The 12,150-nt window shown below is 30.0% G+C and overlaps 1 protein-coding gene across 3 annotated transcripts in view; it reads left to right on the top strand.

Moving 5' to 3' along the window:
• The window catches only part of LOC132938616 (uncharacterized), a 63,849-nt gene extending 52,480 nt beyond the window's left edge, over positions 1-11,369 (top strand). For all 3 annotated transcript variants that reach the window (XM_061005549.1, XM_061005550.1, XM_061005548.1), the window contains exons 6-8: positions 3,517-3,784; positions 8,120-8,495; positions 10,464-11,369. In XM_061005549.1, the coding sequence (XP_060861532.1) occupies positions 3,517-3,784; positions 8,120-8,495; positions 10,464-10,866 (1,047 nt within the window). In that variant the 3' untranslated portion in view covers positions 10,867-11,369. The remainder of the gene's footprint in view (positions 1-3,516; positions 3,785-8,119; positions 8,496-10,463) is intronic.
• The last annotated feature ends 781 nt before the right edge of the window (positions 11,370-12,150 follow it).

Raw genomic sequence — 12,150 nt, 5'->3', positions numbered from 1 at the left:
ACAAAATAATTTATTTTTATTTAATAAACACTTGGTTAATTTTGTTATGTTATTCGTATAAATATCAGTTATATTATGTAAATTAAAAATGTAGCTGTCGATCACTCGTCTCTATTTGTAGTCAATGTAATATGTTAATTAACATATTATAATTTACAATTCAGTATTTCAGTAAATGTAATGATCTTGTGTATAGTATGCTAACTAAGCTTATAATTATTAAGTATATCTACTATAAATGCATATAATCACTGGACGTACCAAATTCGAAAACAACGTTTGGCTTTACCAACAAGTCGACATAATATTAAAATTAATAATGATAGGTACCTACATGGAAGTATAATATCTAATTAAAATTATTTATTTTACAAACAATGCAAAAACAATAGAAATAAGTGAGTATTTAATAAAATGTAAATATATAAAAATTATGAATACTATAATATTAATATTATTTGTTTCTTCAATCATGTATTCTATAAAATAAGCCTACTATAGGTCTACTTATTATATATATAATGTATATTATTATATGAACCTTTTTATTTTCTGACATAATGTTATTAATTATATTAATACAGAAATATTATTAATTACTATCTTTCATACAATAATATAAATATAAATATTCCAAATAATAATAATCTATGAGACATGAGTTATTACTTATTTACTTATTATCTATTTGAATTGTAATTAAATATAATTTATAGTTTTCATGATACTTATAAATTATAAGTTATATACTAAATAGTAATACACATTGAGGATAAGTAGCACATTAATTTTATACTTCATAGCTGTAACCATGATTTTTCGTTTTCTCTTAATATATTTAATACAATAAATATTTTAATTCAAAATTATATTATTATTTTTTGTAAACAACCTTATAATTAAACTTCAATTTTATTCACGGACCACGATAAATGTTATAATTTACAACAAAGAAAAGTAATTTTCCAACAAACGATTAAAATGAATATTGTAAACACCTGAGTTAGGTACTTAGGTGATTGATTAATTAAATATATTTAATATAAAAATCTAATAAAATTTGTTGTCAAAAAAAAAAAAACAATCTGAATAATTATTAATGACCACGTATATTTAAACTGTTATGGAACATTATATAATCTATAGATATACATAAATGTAGCTGTAGATATGATAAATAATAATTCGGTATATTATATTATAACAGGTAATAGTTTTACTTAGTACTATTTTTATTATTTAAACGTGGCTTGGAAAAACTTGAAATTACTTTCCTATTATTTAAATGGTCGAACAAATTATTTTAAATAAATATATTATGGTAATATGGTTGCTAATGACTTGCTAGTGAAATCATTTTATATACCATATTGTTTTGTTCTAATGGAACATCAAAACAGATTCGTATAGTTTTTGTATAAAAAAAAAATGGTATTTCATTTTACAGCTGCAAAGTGGTAAACTACAAAAGTGTACGTCATGAATAAAATATATACGATAAATAAATAATTGGATATTGGACACGTTGTTGAAACGACAGACGAAACTGAACCACGCCGGAATATTATACAGTGGTTGAAGAATGGGTTAGGAGGGGGAGGTAGGTAAAACCACTTTAATTTTTATTTTCTATCCCACAACTTATTCGATGCAAAAGAATACATCCCCTTTAAAAAAAAATTGTTCTTAAAAAGTATGTTTTTTGTGTTGTTTAAAGATAAAATTTTGTCAAAATCGGGAAAATGTACAATTTATTTTGTAGATAGTTAAAAATTTATAAAGTCTCAATTTCAGATTCTGAGCGGAGCGACGTGCACGGGGTCAGTTAGTATTATATTAAATATAATATTATACACTTTATATTATATATATATATATATACAATATACATAAATGCTATCGTGCGACGAAGGTGGTGAGGTTATAGTACCTAAGTTAATTCAAATCGAAAAAACCACCCCACGCACGCACACAGTACACGGCACTAACTTTACGAAGTCATATACTGCTCTAATAATACTGCGTGGAGAGAGGGGAATTAAAAACTGAAATACCCCGCTAACGAATCCGATAAAAAAAAGTTGGCGATTATTGTTTTACATAAATGCTCGAGTGTTGCACAAACATTATTATAATAATAATAGTATATGTACCTCTACGGGCCACGAAGTGCCTATTAGTTATATATTTATTTAAAACGGCACTCATTTTATTCCACGGTTTTACCTGCACGACATAAAATATTTAAAAAGAACATGGAAAACAAACATACGATCAAACTTACAGTCAATATTTATAGTACCGTAAACGCGAATGCGGAAATGTAAACAAATACCTGCACCAATCGCCGCGGCCGTCTATATAAATGCGATAATTGCACGCGTCTATGCACATATTTATTCAAAAAGACTGCACGCATGCGGCCGTAAACTAATATTAATTTAATTGTTTTACCTATGTCGGAAATTTAATTCCCGATCGAAACTATTTGTTAATTTTTTTTTAATGATTATTAATATTTAATTATATAGGCCATTTAAATTAGCAGCTTTCAACGCAGCTGTTAATAATTATTGTATAATACCAATTTAATTAAATTCTGTTTTTTCCAATTCTCAAGTACACTTATATTATAAGCGGAATAATGCTTGGACCATTAACAATTTTAACTTTTTACAAAGCGATACAAACGCTGTTTTTTCAGTGAAAATCTTTCACTATTTTTCATACTTGTAAGATTGGTTTAAACCAAGCCGCATCAGACCATGCATCAAAATGTCTGATATCGCTGTATTTGAAACCAACCAGAACCTTGGTTATAGCTTACAACTTATGAAGTCAAAATGTGTACAATATACTGCAGTAGGCGATCGTAAATCATGTCTTGTATATATACCGCCTAATGGCCAACAAAAAACAAAATTAAAATCAATAGGCACTTTATTTTTATTTAATAAAACTCTCACTTCAAATTATCTACGAGTAAATAATAATATTATATATTTATGACAACTTTTGTATTTTGAGTAGTTAAACGTTTGTAATAGTAGACGATGAAAACTATATCTACAGTGCGTTATTGATTATTCGTGTGATTTTAAGTGGCCATTAGAACAATTTTGAAATACTTAATTGATAACTTATATAGATATACGATTTTTCCGTAGCCGTATTTATATACCTATATACTATTACCTACGTACTACGTTTACAATATTTACGATAACGTAAATAATATATTCGTGTATTAGGTATACTTGCTTATAGGTACTTAAAAGATAAAAAAGCCCGAACCAAAGAAAAAAAATTAGTTATTTGTGAAGGAAAGTAAAACTTTGACCCAGGGTTGGCAAAATTTAAAGTTGATTGTAAATATGTTTGGGTATAATATTATACCTACACGGTAACCGAGGGGGGGGGGGGAGAGGTAGAAATTGCGTCTCTCCAGATGTTATATATTATATCTTCTTATTTTATGTACCCATATAATATTATATAATACAATATACACTGCAGGTGGATGAAGTGATCGATGCCATACAAGACCCCGAGCTCAGGGATAAGTTGCGAACGGTGTGCTTGACGGACGACAGATGTTACATGACGTTCGCCAACGCCGAGTGCTTAGAACGGGCGCTTCACACGGCGTTCAGGGTCCGTGACTTGCCGGTGCTGTTGATGGACACGGGCGCGGGCGCCGTAATCCTGTCGCTGACAGGTGTGCCAGACACCGTGGCCGACAAGGATGTACTGAAATGTCTCAAGAAATACGGCACGATCATCGGTAAACAGCGATTGGGCGAATAATAGATAATAGTAAAATCGTAATATAATATATTTTAATGAGTAGAACTGCGATGTACGATCGACGGAAAACTATGTAGGTACTTATATTATTATTAAACGATATCAATTATATGATATACCTAAGTCTATAGACTCTATATGGACTATATTAATATTCCTAACGGTATACCTTCAGTGGTGTATTTACGGGGATGCACTGCTTGCGCATCCCCAGCTGGTATTATGCAACAGGTGACGTGCTTTTGCACCTGCTGAAGCTTGTAATGATACGCAACGCGGAAGATTCTTTTGAATATTCGGTGCTTTATTAATAGCACATTAAATAATTATCAAGTTTACAATATTTTCTTTTGGTGTTGGTTTTGTCCTTCCTCCCCTAATAATTTCATTGCCGCTAGTATTGTTCGTTCGGGTAGTGATATTAGTATTGCTCTCAAGTATCCTGGGTAGTGCTTGGCGATTTCTTGTTCAGATAGACGTGGTGCTTCAAAGTGCCTCGACTTAGTAGCCCAAGTCACAAAGTGTTCGCGGAAGTTTACGTTTTGTGGTATCTGCTTAACACTGAGACATTGGCTCCATACCTGTGTCTGTATTTCCCTGGACCAGTAGTCGTCGATGAACGCTTTTTTAAATTCTTCGTAGTTGCATAGTTGGAACCTTATAGTTAAAAACCAAGTGAGTGCCGCTGCTTTTAGACAGTCCCCTATTATGATTATCATCTCTCCTATTTACGTTTGCTTGATGGCAAAGTACTCGTCAAGACGGTTGAGAAAATCAATTGGGCGAACGTCGCGGTAGTTTCCGTAGAATGACGGACGTGTTATTTCGATAGTGTGTCCCTCACACTTTCTGCTCTTTGAATATATTCGGTATGTCGTTGTTTTTTATTAGTGTTAGCATAATTAAATTTTATTTTGTTTAATTCTTCTTCAAGTTTTTCAATTTTTTTAAGTGTTTTTCTTCATTATCTTTAATCTTCTTTAATAGTTGTTTTACTAAGAATTGGCTGATTCTTTCAATTTCCCTTTTTAGTTAATTGAATTCGTCTTTGATTTCGAGATTTTCTTTGATTTTTTGATTTTTACTTCTTTGAAAATTGAAATACAACAATTTTTAAATACTCTTTTTGAATATGACATTTTTAGAAATTTGTGGGATAATATAAAAAAGGTGGGAAAGTCAATTTCAAGTAGACTTGACGACAAATTCAAATCTGTTTTCAGAATTCTTATCGATTAAGCGAACTAATGAATTAATGAATTAATGAACTAATGAATTCATTATATCAATTGGTATGTTTGGCAAAGAACACGTCTAAAATACTATGTCACACGTGTGGTAGACAAAAACAGAAAATCACGGTATCGAATCCCCTTAATTTGTATTTATGATGAAATAGCCTAATGAAAGTTTTGCACCTGTTGAAATTCAATGGAATTTCGCCAATATGTAATAACTATAATAAGTAATAACCTCTATAGCGGTCAAGTTTCTGCGGACGGACGTATGACAATATTCATATAATACATAATATCGCAATATTATAGTATCCACCCCCTACTTATATAGATGAAAAAACTGCAATGATTCAATGGCTTCTTGTAGCGTCATATAGTTGATTTCTGAAATTCCAATGGATAACATCGCGACGACTGATAAAAATAAGTTAGGCCGTTCAGTTCTATCTATACTATTATAGTATTACCAATACATATTTAGAATGTTCATATCTTAATATTGTCCGTTGAAAGAGAGCGTTGTGTTGTTTAATAATGCCCTTCAGAAAATATAATAAAATAACATCATGGAAGTCGACTTAATTTTAGTTACAATAATTATAATATTATTGTGATTTTTCGAGTTGTGCTTTTAAGTTTTAACCAGTATTATAATATAATTGTATAGTACTCGTATGATATACAATGCGTTTTATTATTTACGTTTTACATCAACAACAAATATGTAGGCGATAAAAACGTTGTTTCGACAAACTTCCGCATAAAACCGACATAATATAATTAAATATGGTATATGTTTAACGCAATTATTTATAATTCCTTCGTCTGATTTCGACATTTCGTTATAAATATATTTATATGTGTATTTAGCCTACATCTGTCCCTTTCCGGCATTATGTTATAACTCGTATCGAATGATAAACTTACGTCTATTTATAAGTTTGTTAACGCACAAAAACTATTTTGTGTCAAATATCATCCGACAGTTACGTTTCGTAAATATTATTAAGCTATCGATGATTGAAATAAAAGGGACGTGTCTGTATATTATTACATATAGTTGGCCGAGTATAGAAAACGGCTGTGGAAATAATTCATTGAGCTAAGTTCCGCGTGTTTATAAAATATATAAAGTGGCGTTTTCTCGTAATATTATTTATAATTAGGGCACGGATTTAAATGCCCTAAAAATATCAAAAAATGAATTCATCATGTAAAATTGTGTTGGTACGTTATAAATAGAGTAAACAAAAAATTTGACAAATCACATTTATAATACATTGTACTGCTTGTACTACACTGTAATACTCCGCTTAAATAGGATAATTGGTTGGTGTGATATAAACATAAATTTCAGCCATGTATAATTCAAAACCAGATTAGGTACCTGCCACCTGGTGTTACATAGTTCAAAATGAAAATCATTTATATTACGTAGTACTATGTTTATATTTCAATGAAGTCAATATTTTTAATCATACCCTTAACGAAAAATAACTAAAAAATAACTCAAAAAATGCATTAAAACGTAAAAAAAATGCCCCAAAAAGTAAAACATTCGCCAAAAATGCAAAAAATATTGTGGTTATAACAATTATTCTTAAAATATAAAATACTATAATAGTATAAAATTATTCTTTATTGTTATATTTTTATTATTTGTGAAATATTTTGTATTTTGTACCTATGTATATCAATTCAAAATTCAAATTTTGGAAAACTATGAATTTGTTTAATATCATATGACATATTATTATTGATATTCAATAGTAAACACTATACACATCAATATAAATATTTTGAAAAATGTCTTTAATGACTAAAATTATTATATTATGTACCTACCTACAGGAAATTTTTTTTAAAAATAAAAACATTATTTTACGACTTACAAAAATCTACCATCATAGAACAACGATTAAATAATATACACACTTAAAAGCTCATAAAATGTAATTTTCTTTAAATTCAGATTCAAAATATAAAATCCTACACAATGTTTAAGTTGTTAACTATAGTTAAAAAAAAATAATATTTACTGATGCGAGTTGATACTCACTCTTATAGAAATTGTTTTGTGATTTGTATTAATGTGTATTTTAAAAGTAATAATATTATCTGAAGGTATTCAACTATTAGTTGTTGGTTAGAAAGATGAATTTCGTGTAAATATAATACAGACTAATATATATAAATATTTAACTTTATGTACGTATAAATATATATACAGGGTGATTCAACAAGTATTCTTACCCCCTTTTTAATTTCTTTAATAATGTAGTTATTCAAAATCTACAAAGTATTATATAATTGTAAAGCTCTGTTTTTGAAATGAGAACCCCCCATCTCAACAGTAAATTATTCATTAGATATTTTTTCTGAAAATGTTGACGTATTAAAATCAAAATTTGAATGAATATTTTTTAAGTTATTTATAATAGGTCCCTGATAATAATATTACCGTATTAAATTTTAAAATGTTAGTAATTAATATTAATTTATCAAAATTTATAAAAAAATCACTAGATCCAATATTACATATTATTATTTTTATATTTTTGTAAAACTATTTCTTTATATAGACTTTTATAGGTACTTCTTAGTATAAACATTTTAACAGCTAAAAAACTACTCGTTCGTAGGTACATCAAATTATTTTCAAAAATATGATCCAATTATTAGTTTACAGTAAAAAAAAACGTGGGGGGGTGGGTGTTTTCATTTGGAAAACAGAATTTTGCTTCACTATGGGACACTCGCATATTAAACCTTATTTACTTATGTAGTACAAAGTACAACAAATCTCAAAAATTCGAAAATATGGTGTTTAAGTAGGTATATTTGAAAATTCCCAAAAATCATAATTTGAATAAATCCATCATTACAGATGGTGGGTGAGCGAATGCTTGGGAATCACTCTGTATAATATATTATAGTGTACCTATACTGTACACCCGCGGTGTATAAACATGTAATAATATTATTACCTATCGTGACGCTTTTTTCGGCGCTACATAAATAACTCGTTGGCATAAGTGCGGCGCCTACCTATTGTTGTATTATTTTCACTGCAGGCGGAGTGGAGAGGAAAACTGGCCGGTGTGGGACGGCCGGCGGCGAGCGTTACGTGCGCGTCCGGCCGACACTTGGTGCGCCCAGGTACTTGTGGTTCGGGTCGGACAAAGTCATCGTCAGGCAGCTGACCGAGCACGAGACGGGCACGATGAACAGCATCGCCCGGCGAAAGTCGTTCAGATCTCAGATCAAGTTGAACTTGAAAATGGCCGACGCACCGACGTCGTCGTCCGGTGACCACGGCGAAAACGGCGGAGGCGCGGACAGTGGCGGCGGCGGTGGCGACGAGGCCTGTTGCGGAGGTGGCGACGGCGTCGTCGTCGGGTCCTGCACAGCAACCGCGATGACCGCGGTATCCGTTCAAAATGGATTCAAGTACTTACATAATATTATTATAGCCATGTTACAGTATCATAATATATTATAATACATCTTAATTTTAACAGCAAATATAGATTATTTTGAAAACTTTAATTTTTTTTTTTTGGATAATTTAAGACATTATACAATATTATATAGATTATACTATTATAGAATTTTAGATAGATCCCAAGTTTATTTTTCAAATATTGACAAACAATTTTCATTTCCATTCAGTGAATTATATAAATATTAGTAAATACGAGGGGAAGGAATAAAAAATCGATAACTGTTATTTGAGCTTTGAGTAAATCTCATACAATATATTATGTTAGTATATTAATCATTACCTACTGCAACATCTAACGCCGTACACACGATAACAACAGCGTTATTAAATTAATATTTCTACTCGGTCTTATTAATTAAATTTCAAATCTACACACAATGAGTCCATTTGGATGCCTTCCTGTTTTCTCTCGCACTTGTGAAATTCAATAAACACTACAGTACTGAAATACTGATGGTAATTCTATATACCATCCAAACTATTCCATACATACCAAATTACCAAATAAGATTTATCGGTAACCTTAAGAAGCCTCATTATTTTTGAGTCGATGCTTTCACATATATTTATTTTGTATATCTATTATCTACCCATATGTATAATATACTTACTAGTAGATACGATGAATTTTTCAATATACGTTGTTTCACTAAAAATGTAGAAGAAAAATATATAATTTTAAAACAATCGGCATTTATTCAAATCTTCAATTCTTCTTAAGGTTCAAACAATTTAATTTTTATACATATACAATTTCTCATAAAAAAATTCTGCTTTGGTACGTGTTATTACAATTAAAGTGTAAACTGTAATTAAAAAATGTAAAATCTTGTTTTGTCATAATATCATTTTGTAGTGACTTAAAATCGTATAAAAAATATTTACAAAACATTTAATACTTTTTGAGAAAATTAGTGCTTACCTTTAAAACAATAACGTTAAATCTTGTATAACTAAATATAATATGTATATGAACTTCTTGAATTGTGTCCATTTCGATTTCACGTCACATTTTTCATTTTTCATTTCCCATTAAATCTTATCACCACATAAAGTGTTTACTTATTTTACAGAATAAAAATTTTATTTACAGTATAATATAACATAATATTTACAGTTATACAGGTTGTATAAGCACATGCATACAAATATTATAAAATATTAATTATTATACACAATTAAATTAAGCTAGATAATATACAATATTCATATATAATAATAATATTTGTGGAAACTTTATACATATTGCAATTACTAATTAGACTACATGTTATAAATATTACAAGAAAATAAATCTATGTTTGCAAGAAAGAGTAAGGAGTAGGCAGTTATGAAATATTTTACTTGAGAAAAATTGTCATTATTTCGTGTATATTACTATAGTAGTATTATTAATTAGGTACCTATATTGTTATTTAATAATATATACTAAACAATTTAATAAGGATATTTTCTTTGGTTTTAATGTGTCCATATGAAAAAATCCCTAACCCCGGGTTGAACGATTTAAGTTGTATAAACTTTAAATTACAATAACGGTATAATGGATTATTTGAAATGTGATCGAAATAACGATATTACGAATGAAAGCTGCTATGATTTATTATATTACGAGTATACATTAATACCGGCATAATTTTTCATATATTTGACTTCATAGGTAATTTATAGTAATAAGGCGTTGGTTTTCTCTTAAAAAAAAAGTTTATATCGCCATGGGACACTCTTCGAACGATGTAAAAAAATCCAATAATATTTAAAAATGTTATACATGCAAGTAAACTTAAAATCCCCTAATCAGAAATTGAATAAATTCATTGTTAAAGGGGTTGAATGGGGGTTAACATGCTCGGTAGTTTCACCATTTAATTTGTACCCTGTTTGCAGTATAATGTTATTATTTTCTTGCATAGATTCCCGACGTCAGATCCAAAAACTGCAGCCATTGCCGGTCAACCCGTGGCAGCGGAACCCAAGACTGCGGTGCTGGTAGCCGGGACGACGAACTCCAAGTCGGCCGGGTCGCCGAAGAGATCGAAACCGGTACCGGCGAACGATAGGGACGGTGCAGGTCCGCCGACGGCTGCGTCGGGCCCTTCCGAATCGCCTCTAAGGGGCCGACGGAGGACGTCTCTGATGGGTTTCAGGCGGGAAACCATAATCAAGCACCGTGGCGGGTCCGTGTCCCGGGCAGACGGTGGCGAGGACGCGGACAGCGACACGAGCACGATTTGCCGACGAAAGCTGAGCATCACCGGTCGCGAGGGTACGGAAAAAGTGCCATGGTGTGGGTGCTGGGGCAACGGATGTCTATAGTGTATAATTATAATACAGTCGAGTCTCTCGAACACGAAGTTTTTTTTTTTTGTGTATTTAAGTTGTGTTTGAGGTACGTATATTATAACTCGAATAATACATAAGACGAACTTATTTTTGTTCTCCTTGAGATTTGAGTTATTGAGACTCTATTGTGTTACCTATGGTATTATGTTATATTTATGGCGCACTCGTCGATATTTCGCCCGAAAATAGTATAGGTAGGTACTATTTTATATTAATGAACATAAACGGGTATGCTAAGCTCGTTTTTTTTGACGAGTACCTACGTTTTTATAAACTTTTTTTTTAGATGTGAATTTTATCATTTATGTATTATAAATTAACGTATCGTATGTATAATTACTACCAATTAAAATAATAACTATCGTAATATGATGTTTAATGTTGTATATCAATGTATATATTATATTGTAAATTGTAATATTTATACTATATTATTAATAAATATAATACAGTGAATACTCATTGCTGGTTGATAACCTAACGTTTTTAAAAATCAAGACGCGTTATGCAATATCCTATAACATTTTATTATAATACCTAATTTAGTTATTTTTACCATCGTAAATTTACTGGTGAACTGCACATTATAAACTTTGATTTTTTAACGATTATCTATAGTTTTAGTTTCATAATAATATATGACGCAGAATATTTTATTAAAGTTAATTTATAAATAGGTAGATAATAAATATCTATATACTATCGAATATTTAACAAAAAGTTTTATCTTTTTAATAACTTATAAATAAAATCAATATAATGTGCATTTTAAGTTTATATTATAAATAATATGAGTAAAGTGCCCCGATACATTGTTGTCCACTACACTGCACGAATTCAAATTTTTAGACAAGTGTAATTTTTCTTCTCGTATTAAAATAAAAGGATGGGTTGCAGTTACAAAATCAATGGTCTAATTTGAATTGCTGATAATATTATGTTATATCCAACAGGTGCAGCTCGATTAATATTGGCCATTTTAGTATATTATATTGTGTCTATCATACATGCTATCTACAATATTATCATTGTTGTCCGTTTAAATCGTTTAATAATAACGACAGTTCAGCGACATGTTCTACAGTACACAGTTTTTGGTCTTTCGATGATTTAAAAATCATTCAATAGTTAGATACGTATGTATATAAATCTAAGAAATACTCAGTATTCACTTAAGTAATCTCAGAACAATTAATAAAGTAGGAACATTCATTAGACTACAATAATTTATAATATTGCTGAATTAGAAGAAAACCA

This window comes from Metopolophium dirhodum, chromosome 2 (assembly GCF_019925205.1).
Source record: "Metopolophium dirhodum isolate CAU chromosome 2, ASM1992520v1, whole genome shotgun sequence".
Taxonomy (NCBI): Eukaryota; Metazoa; Arthropoda; class Insecta; order Hemiptera; family Aphididae; genus Metopolophium; species Metopolophium dirhodum.
This window is presented reverse-complemented; position numbering and strand designations above follow the sequence as displayed.